Consider the following 24781-nt stretch of genomic DNA (forward strand, 5'->3'; position numbering starts at 1 on the left):
ATTGGCGAGCCTAGGCTGGTGGCTACTTAGAAGAGTAATAAGATCTCCTGGGTTTTGTTTGGGGCTTTAATTCACACTGAGGAATTAGTCACGAGGCTGCTTGTGACATAATACAGGGTGTGTGTCATTTGAGGAGGAAGCATGCTCTCCTCCCCCAACCCAAGGCACTCACATTTCCTCTCTTCATTGTGTTTTTCTTGCCACCAGAATACACCAAGCTCGGGGCCACCGTTTGCACGATCCCACGTAGAAGCAATGCAAATGGGTCGCCGAGAGTTGTGCGAAGCCGTGGCCCTGGCCAAACGTTTGCCTGCCTCCGAGCTTTGCACAAGTGCTTCCTCTGCTGCAGGTGCCCCTTATTTGGCTGGCACCTTCTAGTCTTCAGGAGTCCCTGGGTGGTGTAAATGTGTAACATGCTTGGCTGCTAAATGAAAGGCTGGCAGTTCGAATCTGCTCAGAGCCACCTAGGAAGAAAGGCCTAGCAATCTACTTTAGAAAAATTAGCCACTGAAAACCCTTTGGAGTGCAGTTCTACTCTGACACCCAAGGGGGTCACCCTTAGTTGGAATCGACTCAGGGGCAACTGGTTATGTCTAGTCGTAAGTTCCGCCTGAATATCGCCTCTAGTTAAAGCAGGCCCCCCTGTTATTTTCTACTACAATTTCCTGTTTGTATTCTTTGTAGCATTTATCACCACCTGGAACACTATAAAGTCGCTGAGTTGGAATCGACTTGACGGCAGCGGGCTTGGGATTTTTTTGTTGTTGTTTTGGTTTGGAACACTACATATTTTATTTCTTTCATTAATGTTTGTCTCCCCCACGTTAAAATATCAACTCCAGGAGGGCAGATATTTTTGGTTTGGCTACTTTTGGATGCCTAGTCCCCTGAACAGCGCCTTGCACAGAGCAGACACATCCTAAGTATTTGTTTAACGAATAAAGGAAAGAACTTCGTCATTTTTTCCTGCCTGGATGGTGATTGGTTGTGGAGAGTTGACAGGCAAGGCAATTGTCCAACCAGTGGGCTGAAAGGCACTGAAAGGGACGGCCTTCTAACCCAGGACCCGGATGAAAATAAATGTTTGTGGATGGCGTGCTTGGCCTGGATGTGGCCCACAGGCACAGGAGGCAGCACAGAAGAACAGAGAACGATAGAAATGAGTTTTTATTCGTAAAAAGTTACAAAATGATATTGTACAAAAATAAAGTCTGTAGAGAACTTTGGTTGTATAACACAAACGACCAAGACAGATCAGAGAAGTCAGAACTTCCAAAGAAGTGCGCTCCTTACCATGTTGGATGGTAGTAGCAATGGTAAAGAAAAATCACAAACTTTACCCTTTTGTGGATTTGGTGGAGTAATTTGCTTAAGTTAAAACCTGATTATGGTGTGTAGATGATGCTGGGAACAAGGTGTCAACACCCATTGGAATCCTACAGCCCTTATGGACAGGGATCCTCCTTGCGGAGTTGGGGGCTGAAACCTGGGAAACTTGGCCACCAAATCTGCCATTGTTATCTGAGTCAGACAGATGACCCTGGGGCTATATCCAAATTGTGCCTCAGGAATGACCAGACAGCTGCGTTTGCCCTGATTTGAGCAGGCTGCTTCTTAGCAAGTCCCCTGCTTTGGCCCCAGGAGAGGGTGAGAGGCTGTTTCCTCTATTTCCAAGTCACGCCAAAGGAGCAGAAAGGACAGAGATGGCAGAATAATGGAGAACTTAGGTGTTTTGGGGCAGGGGGAGGGGATGTCTGGTAACTGCTGCTTTTTGGTTACTTTGCAAAAATAACATGATTACTTGTGGGAAGCAAGGTTATATAATCGCTAAATCTGTCATCCTTTTGTGGTTAATAGCCACTAAGAGAGTGATAGGTTATCTCCTTGAGAAAAATCCCTTTTATGAAATTTGTAAAAAGCTCTAATATAGGGCCCAGTGCACCTTGCCTGTGTCGGCTGCCAGGCAAATCCACAATTTGGGGCACTTACGAGAGGTTGTTCTGATCCTGCGCTTCCTCCCCTCCAAACTCTTTCATCCTCAAGGTAGCACACTCTGCGGCTAAGTGTGAGGCTTTGCGTGGTATACTGTGGCTAGGCCATACGTCTTCCTCATCTACCTTGCTCAGCCACCTTCTTCCAGGGATTGGGTACACAGGAGCAACAATCGTTGAGCCAAGACGACAGCCAAGTGGCTTTTATGGGAACCAGGCCGACCCCACTTCTGGACAGCCATCCGTGTGATCTTTGGCCTGCACTGGCCAAGCAGCCTGTGTCTCAGGAAGGCACTAGGTGGGCAGGGATAGAGGAATAGGCTCATCGAGTCAGGCAAAACCATGGCTACCTGACAGAACGTTTTACTTTACTTTTGGGTCAACGTGAAATCCAAAACTACCTACTAAAAGGAATTTAACCTTTTACATATATGGTTACGCATATTATAGATAGATATATAAGGAGGGGAATAAAAGCTTAAATACGACAGGAAGTGGAGCTTATGGCATCATTTGTTCAGTGATGGAGCAACGAAGAAACAAAGCCAAGTGCCAACGATCTCTGCATGCTGCCCCCAAAAAGGTGGCCTGGCAGAGATGCTCCTGACCTTTTTTTTTTTAATAAAAATGTGGAAAATGCTGAAATCTGGGGAAATTAACCAGGGCTTTTCTTAAAAAGGTAAAGTAAGTGATTTTTGGCTAGCAAAAAGACCTTTTTTTAAAATACTTTGAAAAGCATGGACCCTCGTTCCCAATTAAAATTTCCTTTGTCACCTTTCTTTGTGTTTTGCAAGCACATATACTTTGGCACCTTTGAAAAGAAACTTTTAATAAATAAGGGACAAAAAAGAGAAATTCATTAGTGAACAGTAATAAATAATAATAACTTAAATCTCAATAAATAGCTTCTCTAGATTTCTGTATCTGAAACAGATGCATTGCATCGAGTAGCTTCTCTGGTCACTGGTGACCACGCATAAACGGAGCTGGGGTGTATGTAACATCTGTCTTTCTGTAAACCGACAGGCCACGTGGGTCTCCCTGTCCCCCTGCGCCGGGGGCCCTCCCCACTAGCTCTCCTACAGGAATGCTGCTGAAAGCCACAACTTGTTTCCTGTTTCCAAGGAGAGAAAGGAAATACCTTCAGGTTTGTTTTAGTCATGAGGACAGCCTCTTTGGTACCTATCCAACTTCTTCCCACCCCACACACCATATTCCGAATCAGTCGCCAACTGTTCACAAAAACACTGGTTGTTGTAAACCTCAGGCCTCAACTTTCAAATTCAGAGGTTATTATCTCTCGTGTCTTTGTTTTTTGTTGTTTTCTTTTCGGGGTATGTCTCAACTGAGTGACAGAAAAGAACCCTTTCTGGCTTTCAGCAGTAACACATCATGACAAGTGGGCTCACCCCAGGATTCCTGTTTCCCTGGTGTCTTCAGACATATGAAAACAAACCACAGGAGACACACTGGTTTGGTTTCTTCAAGTGCATCCGCCACTATGCCAGTGATGGGTGACGGTGGACTGTATCAGATGAAACGATGGCAACACCCAACCAGGGACACCAGCCCTGAGCTTCTGATGGCATTGGCTGCCGTCTTAGAGAAACCAGATGGCTCCTTTCTCTCTCATGTGTCCAGTTTTCTGTAGCTGGATCTCCTTCTACCAGGCTCCCACAACGGCTGCCTTCTTCCTCCTCTCCTTCCTCAGCCTCTGCTTCTGCCTCCTTGGTCCTCATCTTCCATTCTGGGCAAACATTTCCTGGGAACCTTGGTCCCTTACTTTGTACTGTAGCAGGAATGCAAAACACAGCAGTCTCTGGAGCCGGAGTCAGATACATCCACACCTTTTAGCGGAATGCTTTCTTAGAATATGGTAAACCAGGTTATCATCTAAAAATGACAGGTCATCATCGAAGGCAATGGGTCTGCAACATGCCTGCCCCACTTTGTCACTCACCAGCCTTCTACTTTTGGATAAGTTTTTTAATATTTTGTCGTACATATTCTCAGCCGCATCGCAAGAGCCACTGCAGTACCTAAAAATCAGTTCCTCCTTGGTTTCATAGCCCAAGCCCAAGTCAGTGACATTTAAATGTACTGAAGTTAAGACACAACCCCGATTTCTGCCCCTCTGGCCTCTCCGGCCTTTCCCTCTGGAATTCTCCTGGTTGGCAGCTGGCGCTTGCCGATTCCGCTCTCTTCTAGGAAACACTGCCATTTGTTTATCTGGTGACCTTTTCAGTCTTTTAATGGTGGCTTGAATAAAATCCATGACATCATCAAACTGATCAGGATAATCCTCTGGCATATTTGCTGTTCAACAAGAAGAGAGAAAATGTCACAGGAGACCAGAACAATGATCATTTCAAGCAGTTTTCCAGATCAAAGCGCCCCCCCCCCGCCGCCACCTGCCAAAGTCAGCCAGAACTGGGCCCACAGCAAAACTGTCAACCAGTTGAGCTAAGTAACCACTGTAATCCCCCCAAAAAAGAGGCTAAAATGCATCTTCCAAGATTTCGAAGAAGGATTATTTAGTTGAAAGAGGAGACTAACACGGTGGGTGACACACTTCCTGATTGGAAACAAATCCTTAGAAGTGTATTTTTTTTACCGGAATAACATCTGTCATTTTTAAACAAGCCTAGAAAGATGTTGGAGATCCTGGGTGGTGCAAATGCTTAACATGCTAACCGAATGGTTAACATGCTAACCGAAAGGTTGGAGGTTTGAGTCCACCCAGAGGTACCTTGGAAGAAAGGCCTGGTGATCTACTTCCAAAAAATCTGCCATTGAAAACTTTATGGAACACAGTTCTACTTTGACTCACGTGGGGTTGCCATGAGTTGGGGTCGACGTCATGGCAACTAGAAATAGAAATGTTGTTCCCCTAAGTCCATTGTTCCTGCTTAGCAACATAATCTTGAGTAGTGGTCTCCAGCATGAGTGGGCATGAGAATGCTCTGGGATGCTCCCTGAAATGCAGATTCCTGACCCCACCCCAGACATCCTGAGTCTCGTGGTCTGCGAAGGGGGCCAAGGAATCTGCATTTTTAATAAGCCCCCAAGGAATTCTGATGTAGGTGGTCCATGGACTAAACATTGAGAAACTCTGTCTCAGAGGGTCAAAAAAGGATTATCTTTCAACATACTACTTTATTCTGAATACGAGGAGTGCCACTGTAGGGGGGTACCATGACATTTATCCTGACTCAACACCTCTGCATGGCTGAGTGGGTCAAGAACCATTTTGAGAGAACAAATCAACTGTATTTTAAAACTTCCCTAAATAACGTTAAGGGACTAAAACAAAGCCAACTTTTCACTAACAAAGAGACTTGAAAAAAAAATAGCCTGGTGATACTTTACTAATCCAGACCCAGTGCCATGATATTTAAATGATTCACAGTAATGAATGGAAATGAGATGCTGTTTGTGGACAGATCCAGCCCTGACCTCAGGCTATCGTTAACACTAACCAGTTGCCTTCCTTCAGCGGTCAGCTCTGACTCTTGCCGACCCTATGTGTGCCACAGGGTTCCCAATGGCTGATCTTTCGGAAATAGATCACCAGGCCTTTTTTCTGAGGTGCCCCTGGGCAGACCTGAACCTCCAACCTTTCGGTTAGCAGCTGAGTGTGTTAACTATTTGCACCACCCAGGAACTCTGGGCTGTCACTGTTGTTGTAGTGGGCTATCAAGTCAATTTTGACTCACAATGACCCTACGTGACAGAACAGAACTGCCCCATAGGGTTTCCCTGGCCATAATCTTTATGGAAGCAGATTGCCAGGTCTTTTCTCCCAAGCTGCTGGTGGGTTCCAACCATCTACCTTTCATTTGGCAGCTGAGAGCTTAACCATTGTATTACCAGGAACTTTAGGTTGCCCCTATGACTCCCATTGTCCCTGCTGCTTCTCGGGTTGTAAATAAGACAGGAGCTATGGACTTTTTTTTTTTTTTAATGGACTTTAGCGTGATTACATGGAGGGTCGGGGGATGAGACCTTTGAGTAAAAAGTATGAATTAGCAATTTCTTGATGTTTTCAGCAGTGTCTCTGTATTTGTTCTGGCTGATCATGTAAGAGAAAAATAACTATTTGAACAATTTAATAAATTTATAACAAGGAAAGCAATTCAACTTCCTGTGTGTTAGGTTCTAGACCCTTTACATTCCCCACACCCCATTAGCAGGTAATTTAGTCTATTTAGGGTTGTACGTGGCTTATAAAAATATACCTCAATTAATTTTACTCCAAAGAGTTGTCAACAAGAGTGAATTTTTTTTTTTTTACCAAGACAATGTTAACACACAAAAGGATTATATTGTGCCTAACCCGTGTCAAGCTGTTTTGTCAAAAACCAAATCTGTTTAATTGTTAAAGCAGACACCAGATAGCGTACTGTGTAAAACAAAACCTAGCTGAGGTGACTTAACCAGCAGCATGATACATAGTCAGGAATAGAGTGAGGACTGCACAGAATTCTCAAGACCTCGCTGCCTGTTATCTGACCTTTAGCACTGGATGGTCCTGCTGCTGAGAAGTCATGTAGCTGCCTCTGCCCTGGCCCAAGCCCTCATCATCTCTTGCCTGGACAACTGCAACAGACCCCCAAATGGTCCCTCTCCTTCTGCCTTTGCCCCTCTTCAGTCTCTTTCCCACCCAGCAGCCAAAGGGATCCTCTTAAAATGTTAAGTCAGGTCATGTTCTTTTTCTGCCCAAGCCCCTCCAACACCTCCCCATTTCTCTTGGAATAAAAGCCAAAGTCCGCACTAGCCTAAAGGCCCACCTGGCCTGACCACTCGCTACTCCCCAGCCTTCATTCCTCTGACCTCATCTCCTGCCTGCCCCCCTCCAGCTACCCTAGCCTCCTTGCTAATCCTCAAACACAATACTTTACAAACTTGGCATTATTGACATTTTGGGCCAGGTTGTTCTTCGTTGTGGGGGCTTTCCTGTGCATTATAGGATGTTTGGTAGCATCCCTGGCCTCTCTCTACCAGATGCCATTAGCCCCCTCCACCCCAGTCATGAGACATTAAAATGCCTCCAGACATTGTCAAATGTTCCATGAGTGCTGGGGAGGGGGGTGCAAAACCATCCCAGGTTGAGAACCACAACTCCAGCACAACCACAGACTCAGGGCCTTGTGGTGGCTGTTTCCTCTGCTTAGAACACTGTCCTTGCAGAATGCCCCGTGGTTCACTCCCAACCTCCTTCAAGGCTTTGCTCAAATGTCACCATCAGCAAAGCCTACCCTGACCTCTCTGTTTAAAATGGAATCCCTCCCCAACCCTGAATCCAGATCCCCTGCCCTGTTCTTTTCCCGCATAATGCTTACACACAAAATGCCTAACATACTTTTTTTTTTTTTTTTTTACTATATAACTTACTTATGTGTTATGTTTCTTAATTGTAGTCTGTCTCCTCTGATAGAATGTCAGCTCCAGGAGGCAGGGACCTTTGTCTGGCTTGTTCACTGATGGATCTCAAGTGCTTAGAAGACGGCCTGGGCCAGGGAGCCCCTCATAAATATTTGTTGAATGAATGAGGTCCCTTTAAGAGGAGGAACCAGACCAGTTGCTGTCGAGTTGATTTCGATTCATGGTGACCCCATATGTGTCAGGGTACAACTGTGCTTCATAGGGTTTTCAATGGCTGATTTTTCAAAAGTAGCTTGCCAGGCCTTTCTTCCAAGGTGCCTCTAGCTGGACTCCAACCACTAATCTTTCGGTTTGCAGCCAAGTGGGTTAACTGTTTGCACCACCCTGGGACTTCAAGAGGGGGAAAGTATCATTAATTTTTCAAGGACAGACCTAGACTTCAGATAAGAACGGCATCGTTATGAAATAAACAGCCCACATCACACAGAAAGCCGTGATGCCCCAAATGGCAGGGTCATTTCTACCTGAAAGTTGAATAACCATCTCCAAACTGACTTTCCTCACTAGCCTCCTACAACCTTCCAGTGCTGGCTGTCATTGCCCACCTCCTCCTGGGTCTTGGCGAAGGGCTCAGGGTCCCTGGAAGTAACTTATCAACAAGAAGAACTGGAAGAGTGTTCTCAGTTTGGTGTTTCCTTTGAACTGCTTTCTAACTGGATTTCCTTAGGAAGTTTTTTGTTTGTTTTTTAACCTTTAAATCGCTTTGATTTAAGACATATAAACTACTTATTAAAAAAAAAAGAGCTGCTGATGCTATTTGTGATTTTTCACTACTAAGCTATAAAAGAGGAAATAAGTATAGGTGTGCTTAGTTTCAAAAAACCATGCTTACATAGAAACCTGAACTTCTAAAGCTGATATATTCGGGGTGATCAATCAATGTGTACAAGAGTCTTCAAATTCCAGAAAAGACTCTTTGTTTTACAGAATGACCCACACCATGGAGTCCCCAACTCTATTTAAAAATTCCTGAATAGATCATTAACTTAAGAACCTGGGAACACAGAAAGTTAAAATCGATTCAGAGTAGCTGCCAACTGAAGATTGATCAGAAATGAGGATGAAACATTACTAAAATTTTAACATAAGGTAAGGGGGGATACATAAGAGTTACAAAAGTTCAACTAACACTGGGACTCATTAATCTATATAATATGATAAATTATATAATCTATATTACTGGAGTTATTGTAATGACAAGTGTAAGCCCTTACAGGGTTCTTATTTAATGCTCAATACTTCCAAGGTTCTCAAAAAAAAATTTTTTTTTCCCTTTAAGGCATTTTGAATGCATGACTTTGTCTGAAAATATAGTAGAGTTAAAGTTATTGGGTTAAAAGATAGTACACCCAGTTAAATTAGAATTTCAGGTAAATACAAGCAGCCCCCGGGTTATGAATGAGTTCCATTCCTCATTCTGTCCTTAAGTCGAATTTGTACTTTAAGTCAGAACAGTTAGTACAGTACGTATCCAGCGTCAGTTAGTCAAATGTTTGTCTTAGTATACAGTCTTAGTATATAGTATGCAGTGTGCCTTTCTATGCATAAAAAACATTACAGAAACACTTCCAGAAACACTAAAACATCTTTTTCAGTAATAATGATAATAATAATGTTCGATGCACATTGCAAAGTTGCATCCATTTGTTACTAGGAACCATTGTATGTATATTGGATTTTTAACCTAATAGGCTTTATAGGGATTGGTTCATAACTACGGGTTGTAAGTCAGACACTCGCAACCCACAGACCGCCCGTAGAGAATAATTTTTTTGTATAATTATATCCCAAATATCACATGTGATAAATATTACAATATTTGGGACATAGAGTTATACTTCACTGGAGTCCCTGGACAGTACAAACAGCTAATGTGCTTGGCTGCTAATCAAAAGGTTGGAGGTTTGAGTCTGCTCAGAGGTGCCTTGGAAGAAAGGCCTGATGGATTACTTCTGAAAAAAATCATCTATTGAAAACTCCATGGAGCACAGTTCTACTCAGACACTGTGGGGTTGTCATGAATTGGAGCTGACTTGATGGCAACTTTTTTTTATATATATATACTTAATTATGAGAACGTTAGTCTGCTTCTCCTTATTTTAAATTCTACTTGGCCTTTTCAGTAGGCTATTCGAATGCATAAACCATTTCTGTTTTTGGTTGATGCGGTGAACAGACGATTAACCCTGATTTAAAAGGCTTCCTGGCATCTGCGAAGCACTCAATAAATGTTCGATGTGTTAAACTGAATGGCGTAGTTAATGAGAACCCCTGTTGATGGGAATATCTCCCTCATACTTTGCTATTAATGTGAAAATATTTATTTAAGCTCCATCTTCAGGCTATAGGTGACTTGTATTGAAATGAAGGCTTTTTCCCCCTCATTCTTGAAAAATAGAACAAACCATAAATAATTATGCTGAAAGTTTTACACGAATACAAATTTTGGAAACCAGAAAAGGGCAACATTATATTTTTCAAACCACAGAGCAAATAGGCCTGTCTCTTTCAACTAGATTCCAAATCCCAGATGTTTTGATGGCAACTGAGTTAATTCACATGGAGAGCCTCAATTTATCAACGCTAGGCATTTTGGGGGCTTTAGGAGCCATGCACTGCCACAGGGGTGTGTTGTGTGCTGTGTGAACCTCACTGAGTCTGTCTAGAACCCAGCCTGCACAGGAAACTCCCCGTGATGAACTCAGAAGCCCACAGCTGCACAAATCCTCCAGGAATTCATTGAGCTGAGGGGAAGGAAAGGGGTCTGGGTTTGGATTGGCTCCCTGAATTAAGAAATTTAACAGCATATCACTTTCTTCTGCATCCTACAAAGAGCTTGGCAGAATGTCAGGTACGCGAACAGCCCTCGTTAGCATTAACTTTGATTGTAAAGAGTTTGCAAACCACAGAAGAGGAGTATCATTTTTTAAAAAGGTCAAATACTTGCTCATTTCCCAGACCCACTTGGATGATACATCTTGGAAAACATGCCCACCTAAAAGCTAAAGTTTTTGAAATATCAGAATGCACAAATGCATTTAAGTCATCATTCAGAGTGTGACCAAATATTTTGGCATTTTTCTATTTAAAATATTTTAACTTTGATGTGTCCTTTGTATAAATGGTGCTATTTAAACAAATGAACCTTGTCCTGGGGCATGGCTCTGGGAACAAACCGTTCATTGCAAAGACTTTGCCTCTTTAGATTGTGGGGGAAAATATGTCACCTCAGAAACAAAGGACTGCAATATTGGTGATTTTGTAAAGCTAACTGCGCTTTTATAAGAACAACGGTGAGGTGTCTGAGTACTCCCTGTAATTGTTGAACTAAAAACTACATTATTCAAAATGTTTTCTTGGTTAAGCTGACATCAGTGGATAAAGCATTTTCCTGAAATGTCAGATTTCTCCTAACAACAGTATAAAAACCAAAAAACCAATTCTGACTCATAGTGACCCTATAGGACAGACTAGAACTGCCCCATAGAGTTTCCAAGGAGAGGTTGGTGGATTCGAACCACCAACCTTTTGGTTAGCAGCCGAGCTCTTAACCACTGAGCCACCAGGGCTCCTAAAAACAGTATAGGTTCAATATATGTTAATCAAAGGGGTTATTTTTATACTAGTACTAGGTTGTTCCCCTCCTCACCTGGCCAGGCTGGCCTTCAGCCCAAGTTTCAAACAGTGGGTTCAAGAGAGAGGAGGCTCGAATTTGTCTACAAAGTGTTGAGGAGATAATTCCTTACCCAAAGTGGGAGTGGACTCTGGAGGATAGAGGGAAAGTGCTCTGAGGCTTGGAGGGCCCTGGGAAACAGGGAGCCTAACCCTAGTACCCAAGCAAGGCTTGTATTCTGCCTGGGCCAGCCTCAAAGGAGGCAGAGGTCCTGGAGACAAGGCCCAAGTGCTTCTCGCTCTGGAGAGGGCCAGCTTCCATATTTACTGTCAAGCGCCCAGCTTCCATGTTTAGGAAGGGCAACAGTTAATATACTGAGGCATGTAGGAGTGAGCTACTGCCTTCGCCAAGGCCACACAGGTGGGAGGTACGTCTAGAATCAGCATCTAGGTCTCTTCACTACCTGGTAGTACCCAGTTCTGGGTGGCCTGCTGTGCCCGGGGCCACTAAAGTGCTGGGTAGTCTAACCTAATGTGTACAGCCCCTACGAGAGGCTGTCCACTGACCAACCCTTGCCCCCTCCAAAAAAAAAAAAGTCAGTTGCCATTGGGTAGACTCCAACTCGTGGTGACCTCATGTGTGTTAGAGTAGAACAGTGCTCCATACGGTTTTCAATGGCCAATCTTTCAGAAGCCAACCACTAGGGCTTTCTTCTGAGGTGCCTCTGGGTGGACTCGAACCCCCAGTCTTTTGGTTAGCAGCCGAGTCGTTAATCATTTACACCACTCAGGACTCCTGTCCATCAATAGGGATGAAACCCCCCTGGAAGTGGGAGTATTTAATCCGGTGTTCTTTTTCCTGCCTATAAAGCATTGCTCTGTAGACAAGTACATGAAAAATAAAATTTCTCACTCTCTATATAATGTGCGTGTGTGTATGAAAAGAAAATATCACACGCACATTTTTATATGAAAAGAAAATATCAGTCTAGGATTCTTAAGAAGAATCCCAACAAATGTGACTTTTTGTGGACAAGTTATTTTGACCTTGTCCCCAGGTGGTGCTAATGGTTAACACACTCTGCTACTCACCGAAAAGTTGGAGGTTTGGGTCCACCCAATGGCACCTCGGGCAAAAAGCCCAGCAATCCTCTTCTGAAAAGTCAGTCAATGAAAATCCTATACAGCACCTGTCTACCTGACACACATGGGGTTGCCAGAAGTCAAAGCTGACCCGACAGCAACTGGTTTATTTTTTACCTTGCAATAAAGTTGTTGTTGTTGTTGTTGTTGTTAGGTCGCATTGAGTTGGTTCTTACTCACAGTGACCCTATGTATAATGAAACAAAACACTGCTTGGTTCTGAGCCATCCTCACAATTGTTGCTATGTTTGAGCCCACTGTTGTTGCCAATGTGTCAATCCATCTTCCTGAGGGTCTTCCACTTTTCGCTGACCCTCTATCAAGCATGAAGTTCTTCTCCAGGGACTGGCCTTTCCCGACAACATGTGCAAAGTACATGAGACAAAGTCTCACCATCCTCACTTTTAAGGAGCGTTCTTGCTGTACTTCCAAGGCAGATTTGTTCATTTTTTGGCAGCCAGTTGTACATCCAAAATTCTTTGCCAATGCCATAATTCAAAAGCATCAATTCTTCTTCTGTCTTCCTTATTATTCGTCCAGCTTTCGCATGTATATGAGGCGATTGACAATATCATGGCTTGGGTTAGGGGCACCTTAGTCTTCAGAGTGACATCTTTGCTTTTCAACACTTGAAACAGCCCTTTTGCTGCAGATTTGTCCAATGCAATACATCATTTGATTTCTTGACCACTGCTTCCATGGGCATCAACAGTGGATTCAAGTAAAATCAGATTCTTGACGACTTTAAAATATTTTCTCCATTTATCATGATGTTGCTTATTGGTCCCGTTGTGAAGATTGTGCAATAAGGTACAAACAATTTTCTTTCACTAATAAGAAAACATTGTTATAAAAACTACATGGCTGAGTCTTACCTTTAGGCATAGTAAATGAAATGATTTATCAAATTTACAAATGAAAATAAGGAAAAAATTCCTCAGTTTACAACTTTCATAATCATCTATCTAAAATAGCAGTTTCCTTGAAGTGCTTAAAAATATGACCAGTATAAAGAAGGGCTGGAGGTCTACTTGTGTTAGACTCTTTCACACATTAACTTTAAAGCTGACAACTGAGCTTGGAGAAGACAAATATTTGTCCAAGGCCACAGGGCTAGTAAATGTGGACCCAGATGGTTTGGTTTCAAAGCTCAAACTTGTTCTAGTACTCCGTGATCCCTGCCTGCTTTTAAGTAAAAATTCTACTACCACGACTCACTGCGTTTGGTAATTTACTCTGCTACAGGTGCAAGATATGCTGGCTTCCCCGGAACACGTTTATCAAATTCAGAGCTGGAAGTGAGAAATACGCTTTCTGCTAAAAGTCAGGTACATTGAGTAGATTCTAAAGTCAGGCTGCCCTGGGCCAAGGAATACAGGAACTTGTCTTTACAAAGGGGGAAGCTATCCCTTCTAGGGACAGGTCTCCGGTGCCTTGGTTCTTGCATGTTTGGCACTTGCCCAGTTAAAACCGGAAAACCGGCAGCCAAGGGCAGCAGATTCAGAGGGAGGGGCCTGTCTCCGGAAGCTCCTCAAACGCACCCTGGCACCAGACAACAAGGCTCTCACTGCAGAGCTGGAGAGGATAGAACCCTGAATTCCAGTCCTGGGTCAGTCCCTGGCCAGTGTATCACCTTGGACTAGTTACCTATCCCCTCTGAGGTGAACTCAGTGCTCTCTGAGGCCCTCCCCAGCTCTAAAAACCTTGACCAAAATATGCCACCAGACATTAGCTTTCAGTCACTTCTGCCAGGGAGAAGACACCTCTGGCTGAAGCCTCAGCAGTATCTGGCTCAGCCAGCACTGCAGGGACCCCATGAAACCTCACAAGAATTATTTCAGGATCTAGTCATTCTCCACCTATTCAGTATACCTCTTGGCTCAACATCTCGGCTATATTTGCAGCAATCAACACCAATCAATCCTCTCTCCAACCCCATCAAGACATTTTCCTTATGTCCCATTTAGAAGAGGTGAAAGGATGTGTAAGAAGGGCTCTGGATCAAGTCTCAAAGTACCTGGGTTCTGGTTTCAGGAGTCCTCAAACCTTAATTCCCTCATCTGTAAAAGTAAAGATGGGCCCAATGATCCCTGAGAGGGCAAACTATGTCAACAGGACGCAATTCCTTCAGGTTTCATTACCATCAAGTCCAACACTGAACTTGCCATTTTCTTAAAATCTCAATTTTATTTATTTTTGCTTTTGCTGCGTCAAGCACATTTAGGTCAGCTCCAGCTTCTGGCTATGACTCCAAGGCTAGAATCACCCACTGAAACTGGTACAAAACGGATCGGGTGGGCCACACAGCTTGTCTTTGAAGCTGATCTCTGGGCTGTCAACCCTCGTTTTTATTTGACCTCCAGGGACTGCTGAAATGTTAGCCCATGAGAGTGTTCCAGTTCTCTGAAAAATTCTGCAAAGTTCTGCCATCTGCCACAGAGAAGTGCTGATTTTGCCATTAAATTGGACTAATTTAAAAAAAGAAAGAAAAGAAAGTCCACAGGTCACCAGGCACCGAATGCTGCTGCAGTTCACATTACGTAATGACAGTCCTTGTTTTCCTATCTTGGATAGGGTACTCGCCGAGCGTTAGTTGTGGAGCGTTAGACTGTCCTGGTCCTGGGCTACTCTTGGGTTAACTGCAGGACGGGTCCGTAGCATATCCTCTCCTAGGAGCAGCCAGCAGCTGAAGCACTTTACTAAGTCCTTGTGACCATTTCCAGAGCTACCAGTCCATTCTCCCCGTGACCAGTGGTTTGTTGACAATAAGGCATGACATGGGTTTATTTGAAAAGTATTTGGGTTGTAAAAACACCAGTGTTTTGCTGTTTTAAAAAAGTATTTCTGGATTCTCTCAAGGCAGGAGAAAAAGACCATCCAGAATGCAAACCACTTCAGATTATAGAAAAAGGAGCCTTGGGAATACTTTAAAAAGCCATGTTTCTGACCAAAATGCCATTTTATTTACTGTCGCCACACACTCTGATCAACATCGCACACACTTGCTAGTTACACCATATCTTGAACTGTTATCTTACAACTCAACGAAGTAAACTTGTAATAAAAGTACTGGAAATTACTCCATGAATATAAATAGCCAGGAAACCCCAATCAGGGGGAAACAATCTATTCATTTTGCAGCTCAGATTATGATTTCCCTGCTTGGATTTCTATGTAGGTGGTCAATCCTTTCGTCCTGACGATGCTAATAATTTTACAGTTCTATGTGTAAGCATGGCTCCCCTGGGGGTAAAATAGCCATTCTCCTGCTTTTAAGCCAGGAAAACACCCAACAGGGCGTCCATTTGTTAGCTAATCCACGAACACCTGGTGTGAGCTAAAAGCGCTCCATAGTCAGTAATAAACACCCCGCGCTAAAGAGCACACACCATGAGCTCTGCTACTGCCCTTGTAAAAAACTTAACAGGGAAGGGCAAGAAAGTTACCTAATAAAATTAAGTGCACAAAAAGCCACTAAGGAATATAATCCCTTGTGGTGTTATTGGAGGCAGGCAGTTGCCAGCAAAACCCCAAAGGAACCCGGTATAGTCTCTGCTTTCTCCTTCCCATAAACCCACAGGATTCCTCTGCCCTTCCCAGGAGACCAACTAAGCTGCAGGTAAAGGGAATTATGAGGGCTTTAGGGACTTGGGCGAGAAGAAGGAGGGACTAAAAAAAGATAAGAGAGTAAAAGGGGTGAAAGAGAAGTGGTCGTTATCCATTGAGCCTGCTTGGCAGATTCCTGTGGATAAATGTGAGCAGGCACTTTTATCTCCCAGGTGAAAAAGTCTACTGGAATTTAAAAGAACTCTTCAGGTAATCAGATATAGGTATCATTCCCAAACTACTGTATTTACAGAACTCCAGCGCCTAATTTTTCTCCCGATATTTTCAGACAGCCAAAAGAGTTATATCCAAGAGTCTCACGTGGGTAGGAAGTGATCTTGTGAAGTGGTTAGGGGCTGCCCTGGGTCCAGATCCTGACTAAGCTGCTGAACCCTAAGCAGCCTCAATTTCCCCATCTTTAAAAAGGGAATAGTCACACCTACCCTTCAGGTAAAGATTAAATACAATAATGTATGCAAGGGTTTAGCACAGTGCCCAGCCCATAGAAAATATTTAACAAGCCAGTTAGGGTTGTGATCTCTGGGACAGAGGGGGAGCAGCAAGAAGATAGTTCTACTGGCTGTAGACAAAGCAAGATTACCCCACATGGGATGCAGACACTGGTCCCTTGTGAGTCTAGTGCATTCTATATGGAGGCACCTCTGTGCAGGGCCCGGGACCCCTGGTGTGGCAGCCAGCAGTCTGTGGGCAGAGGCAGCAGACCTATCTTGGGAGTTTTCACTGCCTCTTTTTTCTGTGTATCTGAGGAGCCCTGGTGGTGCAGTGGTTAACAGCTTGGCTGCTAACTAAAAGGGCAGTTCAAATCTACCAGCCACTCCTTGGAAACCCTATGGGGCAGTTCCACCCTGCCCTATAGGGTCGCTATAGTCAGACTTGAATCGTTGGCAACAGCTTTGGTTTTCAGCCCGTGTATCCAGAAAGGCCTGCTAATTAACCACACAAACATCGCTTGATTCCACAGTTCATGAATGATACTTTTTATAACCACTATGGCTTATATTGGAGCTCCTGTGTGGTGCGAACGGTTAATAACACTTCGCTGCTAACTGAAAGGTTGAAGGTTCAAGTCCACCCAGAGGTGACCTGAAAGAAAGGCCTGGCAATTGACTTCTGAGTCAGGATCGACTCGATGGCAACTGGTATGGTTAAATCAGCTGAGGAGGTGTCCCTCTGGGGTACACGAAGACTTCCCACAGTGCCTACAGGTAGTTTTAAGGGAATTGGTTGTCAGAGCCTCAACTTCCATGTGTGCTATGCCCTAAGACTGGTCTGCCTGAGAACACTTCTGAGAATGCCAGGTCTCCTTCCTCACATCCCCTTTTACAACCACTCTTCTGTCACACCAAGAGAGGTGGACTTCTCATTTTACTGGGGCCCACTGTCCTGGATATAAACACCTTCAGGGGCCACATGAGGACAATTCAGGTCCGTGTTGTTCCTTGGACAAACTACTGTGGAGGCCTCCTGATATGAAGACCCATCGTCACTGACACAACGTTCCAAGGACGATTACCTGGATCTAGTAATGTGGAAACAACCAGACATTTCCAAATTGAAGGATAGTCTGTAAAACAGCAGGGAAGACAGACTGCACTCTTCACAAGTGTCAATGTCCTGAAAAATAAAAAGGCTTGGGAACCATTCCAGGTTCAAGGAGACTAAAGAGACGTGCCAACCAAATTTAATGTGCGATTCTTGATTGAATCTTGGATTTACAACAAAAAAGAAAAAAATACAAGCTATCTAGGATATTGGAAGCCCTGGTGGCATAGTGGTTAAGCGCTACGGCCACTAATCAAAAGTTCAACAGTTCAAATCAACCAGAGGATCCTCGGAAACTCTATGGGGCAGTTCTGCTTTGTCCTATAGCGTCACTGCGATTTGGAATTGACTCAACGGCAATGAGTTTGGTTTGGTTTTATCAAGGATATTATTGCCACAGTTGGGGAAATTTGGATCACAGGATTGTATCAGTGCTAACTTCCCTGAGCATGATCATTGAATTATGGCTAAGGAGCCTCAGTGGCACCATGGTTAAAGCACTCGACTACTAATCAGTGGTTTCAACCCACTAGCTGCTCTATGGGACAAAGATGTGGCAGTCTGCTCCCGTAAAGATTACACCCTTGAAAACCCCATGAGGCAGTTCTACTCTGTCCTGAGTCAGAATTGACTTGATGGCAACAGGTTTGGTTTGAGTTTTCTGGTTTAAGACAATGTTCTTATTCCTAGAAGATTATATGCTAAAGTATTTAATGTTATGATGTTTGCAACTAACACTCAAATGGTTCAGAAAAAAAGAATGAGGCGAAATGCTTGTTAACAAGAGGTACATTTTGGTGATGAGTTTTTTTTTATATGGGTATTCACTGTGTTATGAACTCTTCAGAGAGAGTACCATGTGAACGAGCCAAGAAATACTGAAGGGGTGGCTCCCTATTTCATTCTGTCCAGGCACTCGAGGCAAAACTCAGTGCTTTACCTGCCTGTCTGTGCACCTACCCATCTATCTGTTGTTAGGTGCCGTCGAGTCGGTTCCGACTCATAGCGACCCTATGTACAAAAGAACAAAATACTGCCTGGTCCTGTGCCATCCTCACAATCATTGTTATGCTTGAGCCCATTGTTGCAGCCACTGTGTCAATCCATCTCATTTAGGGTCTTCCTCTTTTTTTGGTGACCCTCTACTTTACCAAGCATGATGTCCTTCTCCAGGGACTGGTTCCCCCTGATAATATGTCCAAAGTATGTGAAAAGTAGTCTCGCCATCCTTGCTTTTAAGGAGCATCCTGGCTGTATTTCTTCTAAGACAGATTTGTTCATTCTTCTGGCAGTCCATAGTATATTCAATATTCTTCACCAGCACCACAATTCAAAGGAGTCAGTTCTTCTTCGGTCTTTCTTGTTCATTGTCCAGCTTTAACATGCATATGAGGCAATCGAAAACACCAGGGCTTGGGTCAGGTACACCTTAGTCTTCAAGGTGACATCTTTGCTCTTCAACACTTTAAAGAGTCTTTTGCAGCAGATTTGTCCCATGCACCGTGTCTTTTGATTTCTTGACTGCTGCTTCCATGGGTGTTGATTGTGGATCCAAGTAAATGAAATCCTTGCCAAGTTCAATCTTTTGTCCATTTATCATGATGTTGGTTCTTGGTCTAGTTGTGAGGATTTTTTTTTTTTTTTTAATTGAGGTGTAATCCATACTGAAGGCTGTGGTCTTTGGTCTATCAGTAAGTGCTTCAAGTTCTCTTCACTTTCAGCAAGCAAGGTTATGCCATCTGCATAACGAAGGTTGTTTATGAGGCTTCCTTTAATACTTCATCAGATTTGTTCATTCTTTTGGCAGGTCATAATATATTCAATATTCTTCACCAACACCACAATTCAAAGGCATCAATTCTTCTTTGGGCTTCCTTATTCATTGTCCAGCCGTTATTCGTAGCCATCTATGTAGCTTATAGTTAAAACCCAGAAGTGTGATTGCTGTCGTGAGGTATATATTAACTCGTGTATTTGAACTGAAAAACAAAGTCAGATCTTTTCTGACCAAAAAGTCAGTTTATTTGGGCTGATTAGTTTGATGGTTTTCCATGAATTGAATAAGTTAAATTCACAGTCCCAAGGTTTTGCCAAAAATACATTTAAAGCACATAGTTCGAGAATGGGTTGGAAATTATATCTGGTAAAACTACTAAAATTGTGGTGAAAATTTTAAGTGTCAACTTAAAAGTGTGCAATAGTTTTTTCAAAGTTTGTTTTGCAGGCTGACAAGCAAAAAAGTTTGAAGACCACGGCCTTTTAACATCACACTTTCCATCTTATTTATCTTATTTAGTTCATACAAAGGTGTTTTTTGCCTCTACTGAGCTAAATAGTTGTTTCTCAGCAGTGACCTAAACTGCCTACGCAAACCCAAACCACGCTGAAGAGCGGCTATTCTCACTGTAGCAATTGCTGTTTCCTAGGTGAACGTCCCCTTTCCCTGGGGAGGATGGGAGTGATCTGAGAACAACTATCTCCCACAAGCTCTCCCAAATGCTGTCGATGAGGCACTTGACGAGACCTTCTTTTGTCCCAGAAAGTTAGGCAGACATCTCTCACTGCGAAAAGCATCAATATTACAGGAATACCAATAAATCTCTTAAAAATGTTCTAATATGGGCTTTGAAGTAACCATTAATAATATTAGCCTAGGCCATGACTTGACCACACACAACAACACAACTGGCCCACTGCAGGAGTTCCTGGGTGGTGCGGATGGCTGGAGGTTCGAGTCTGCCCAGAAGCTCCTTGGAAGAAAGGCCTCGTGCTCTACTTTCAAAAAATCAGCCATTGAAAGCCCGGTGGAGCACAGTATTACGCTAACACACATAGAGTTGTCCTGAGTCAGAGTTGACAACAACTGGGAGGACCACTGCAGCCCAAATGGAAATAAAAACATAAGAGCCTAAAGGAAATTTAATATTCTCGGCTTCACCTTTCTATTAGCTTGCTCATTTGATTTTCTTGGAAATCTGTGTTTCAGGTTTAGTGAATATATTTTCAGCAAGCCGGTGTTTACGTCTCCTGAATTTGCTAATTTGGGAGCACAGTCTGTGCGAAGCCAAAAAATACTGGCTTTGGGTCAAGAAGTTTCAGGTTTGAATTCTGGCTTCACCACTTACTAGATTTTGTGAGGTTGAAAAAATTTCTAAGTCTCATTTCTTCATCTGTAAAATGGGTATTAATAGTATCTTCTCTTGACCAATAGTGCTCTAACTTATTTAATTTTAGGAGAAGATATAAAACCTATTTGTTAAAAACTGGGTTAACCATGTGGATAGTTAAGAAGCACTATGATCCTAAATTTAATAATAAGTTTTTATTTGCAGCTATTCACTTACTTGAGGATGAGTAGGTTGTTCAAATGTGCCTATGCCTAAGCTTTTTAAAAACAAGGGCTCAATTCTTTAAAATGAAAATTATGCCTTCGGCATAGACTCACTTTTGGGTACTTGAGTAGCTTTTGCTGCAAGATGGCAGTCCCACCTGCTGCCTGCCACCTGTCTGTTCCTGATATCCAATGGTGGCCCAGTGCCACTGACAGCGGAGCCAGTATCTTCTTTGCCTGGCTTTCATGGTGTCTCATAGTCTGGGTATCGCCTACCGAGATAGCCTCAATTTCACACCACTTCCTGGTATCTTCTTCCCAGTACCTGGAGACCGGTCTGACCTCCTCCTTGTATCTACCACGGGCCCCTTTCCCAAATCATGGTCACCCATTGGCCCATGCTTCTCCCTAGTCTGGAATGATTCCCGCTCCTCTCCTCCTTCCCTCTCCAATCCTTAGCTTTCAAGTACCAGCTCAAATATTCCCTCTGCCCTGAATCTTTTTCTGCTATGACCTCCAGATTCCAGTGACCTCATTGCTATGAATTTCCACTGCGACTACAGCTAATGTAAATCCCTTGCTTTCCATATGTCTCTGCAGAATCTGCCCACTCATCCACCTATCCGTTCACTTACCTGTAGTTTATAACTAGATCACAAGCTAGTTAAGATCATAATTTTGTCTTTTTGATGCTACACAGCACTTAGCACATGAAAGATACTTAACGTTTGCTTCTTGTCTAAGCTTAAGTGACTAGTTAATAAATAAATATTTTAATCAAATGAAGGTGCTGTGGATCGTAAAAGCTAAATAAATAAAGATGAAAGAGAAGTTAGGAGAGGAATATGCCAGACAGCTTTTATTTTTATGTCAGCGAAAGTAGAATCTATTGAGCATAATTCTTAGGCTGCTGGATCAGCCAGAGGTCCTAAGATTGGCCAGTTCGCATTAAGCCTTAAACAAATTTCTCTAAACAGCAACAGATTGAAATAGGTCTCCAAACTGGGGCCAGGGTGAGATCCTGGTCTTGGATCTAAAGTGAAGAATTCCAAACCAAACCAAACTCATTGCCATCAAGTCGATTCTGACTCACGGCAACCCTGCAGGACAGAGTAGAACTGACCCCAGAGGGTTTCCAAAGCCATAAATCTTCACAGACTGTCACATCTTTCTCCCACAGAGCAGCTGGGGTTCACATCACCCGACTTTCAGTTAGCAGTGGAGCACTTAACCTTTGCACCACCGGGGCTCCTTAAAGTGAGGACTTAGTGTCTCCAAAAAGAGTCTGACATGCAATTTCTTGATTCAAGGAGCGCCTTCCCAAGAGGCAGAGTCACTCCCTACAGCATTAGGTACTTTATCATAGTAGTGCTCATTCACACACTCCCTAAGGCAATGGGAATCAATTGATGAATGGATGGTTCTTATTTATTCTGAATTTGATGTCATATAATATTAGATTTGAAACCTTAACATTTAATCAACTTGTTGTGGCTAGAAGCTTCCTTATCTAGGAGAGGGCTGAAGGCCAGGGCCCATTCCATCACTAAAAGTTTATTGCTGGGTTTATGAAACATCTGAAATTAGATGCCAAGCTGGGATCATTTCAGCCAGGAATACTCTATCTCAGCAGAAGTAACCTCCAACTCACAATCCCCCTATTCACCCATGTATAAGCATTTTGCCCTGCTCAGGCTCCCTGCCAGGAGAAGAAGGTTTCCCTCAAGCAGACCATGCCAGCCTGGTAGGAAAAATTCCATAGGAAATATGTGGGCTCAGAAAGTGGGGAAGGGAAGGAACTGTAAAACCTGGCAAGAGCCGAGGGGAGCTGACCAGGGGCAGAATCCCACGCAAGGCTGGCCTGGCCCACATGCTGACTGACAGAGGGGCCCAAAATAACCTTCCCGCAAGACCTGCATTTCTTTCACTCGTGGTATTCTGTTGTCCTGCCTAAAATTCCACCATTTGAGAGCTACATCCTGGCAGAGATGCCAGAGTGAATGCCTGTGAAAGGAGAAAGGCATTCATTGGGTGCCTGGGAATGAGCGCTTGTAAATAGGAGGGTAGCAAATAACAATGACAATACCTATTTATGGGATACGGGTTTTACAAAGCATCTTCTCATTTGACCCTCATATCAATGCCATGAGGCAAAACAAACAAACAAACAAAAACAAAAAAAAACAACAAACCCAAACCTGTTGCTGTCTAGTTGATGCTGACTCATAGTGACCCTACAGGACAGAGTAGAACTGCCCCATAGAGTTTCCAAGGAGCTCCTGGTGGATTCAAACTCCTGACCTTTTGGCTAGCAGCCAAAACACTTAACCACTATGCCACCAGGGTTTCCAAAGGAAGTGCCTGAACAGGGACTTGAACCCTGGACCCTCAGATTAAAAGTCTGATGCTTTACCAACTGAGCTATCCACCAGGTACTATTATTGTCCCTGTTTTACAGATGAGAAAACTGAAGTTTAAGAGATGGTAAATAACAGCAAGGCAGGGATGCAAACCAGATTCTGATCTGAATGTCCAGCCAGGATCATTTAAGCCAGGAATACTCTATCTCAGCACAGGCAGCCTCCAACTCACAATCCCTCTATTCACCCATGTATAAGGATGTTACCCTGTTCAGACCCCTGCCAGGGGAAGGTCTCCCTCTTGAGCTCTTGCTTGTTGAACCTCCCTGACATCTTGCTCTATACTCTCCCTGTGGAGATTATGGGCCATGAGCACCCTGGGCAGAAACTCTAGCCTAATAATATTGTGAATTATAGTTCAGTTACATCATGGTTTAGATAGATTTTTGTGGGTTAGCCTAGAAACGTGATAGCTTGACTTAGACTGTGTCTAAGGGAAATTTTGTGACCGGCAACCAAACTGGTGGAATATAATCCTATTATGTTACAATTGGGGTCTACCTGAAAGTCTTAGTTGGCTTATAGTCAAAATATTAAGCCTACCTTACCAGCTCAAGCTTCCTTCATGTTTTCAGGTATACCTACCACACATGTATGTTTACTAGAAAGTACATTTCATGAGGGTAGAGACTTTTATATATTACGTGTACTAAGGTATCCCTGGAGCCCCGGTGGTGCAGTAGTTAAGAGTTACAGCTGCTAACCAAAGGATGGCAGTTCAAATCCACCAGCTGTTCCTTGGAAACCCCATGGGACAGTTCTACTCTGCTCTGCGGGATCACCATGAGTCGGAATTGACCCAACGGTAATGGTTTTTATTATTTTTCTTAAGGTATCCCTAGCACCTAGGACAGTTGCAGGCATATACAGGTGCTCATTAAATACTTGTTGAATGAATGAATATACATGTAGTCCCGGATTTGCAATATATTTGAGTTACTAGGAACTGTACTTAGGACCATCCTTTTTTTTTTTTTGTACTTCTTATCATTAGTTAAGAGCTTGGCTGCTAACCAAAAAGACAGCAGTTCAGGTTCATCAGCTCCTCCTTGGAAACCCTATGGGGCAGTGCTGCTCTGTCCTATAGGGTTGCTATGAGTTGGAATCGACTTGACGCCACCGGGTTTTTGAACCGTTAGTAATATGTACTACAAACATTGCAGAGTATAATCTGCTGATGTTAACTTTCTCAGGTGCAATGTTTCCAATTCCCAAAGACAAGTAAAGATTGGATTTATAAAGATACTGATAACAAAAGACAATAACAATGAAAACTAAAACAAAAAACAAGGAATTCAACTTACATCAGAACCGATTTACAATGGAGTGGTCCTTGGAATGGAATTCCATCGTAAATTGGGCACTGCCTGTCTGGTTTTAGATCAGAAATTTTTAAAACCACATGCACTTTATGCTTTTACTTGGGAACCACATTTATAGCTGTCAACCCAGCTGAGTTCTGGAATATAACTATGATTAATAAACATTCAATAAATTCAGACAACCTGCAACACTATTTTAGGGCATCCCTGGTGGTGCAAACAGTTAAGCCTTAGACCACTAACTGAAAGGTTGGCAGTTTGAACCCACCCAGAAGCACCTTGGAAGAGGGACCAGGAGAGATGCATCACTATTTTAGTCATTAGTTGAAGACCTTCTTCCAGTATACA

At 43.3% G+C, this 24781-nt stretch overlaps 1 protein-coding gene and 1 non-coding gene across 5 annotated transcripts in view; both read right to left on the reverse strand.

Annotated features, from left to right (window-relative positions):
* Positions 1 to 1162: 1162 nt before the first annotated feature.
* GDNF (glial cell derived neurotrophic factor) overlaps positions 1163 to 24781 on the reverse strand; it is a 31589-nt gene continuing 7970 nt past the window's right edge. For 3 of the 4 annotated variants that reach the window (XM_049862651.1, XM_049862661.1, XM_049862633.1), the window contains exon 3: positions 1163 to 4307. In XM_049862651.1, coding sequence (XP_049718608.1) covers positions 3823 to 4307 — 485 coding nt within the window. In that variant the 3' untranslated portion in view covers positions 1163 to 3822. Of the gene's footprint in view, positions 4308 to 7385; positions 8429 to 24781 lie in introns of those variants that run through there. The other variant, XM_049862642.1, reaches the window with a different exon arrangement.
* On the reverse strand, positions 23050 to 23125 carry TRNAK-UUU (transfer RNA lysine (anticodon UUU)). Its single transcript has one exon. It is a non-coding gene; the product is annotated as a tRNA-Lys (tRNA).

This window comes from Elephas maximus, chromosome 2 (genome assembly GCF_024166365.1).
Source record: "Elephas maximus indicus isolate mEleMax1 chromosome 2, mEleMax1 primary haplotype, whole genome shotgun sequence".
In the NCBI taxonomy this organism is placed as follows: domain Eukaryota; kingdom Metazoa; phylum Chordata; class Mammalia; order Proboscidea; family Elephantidae; genus Elephas; species Elephas maximus.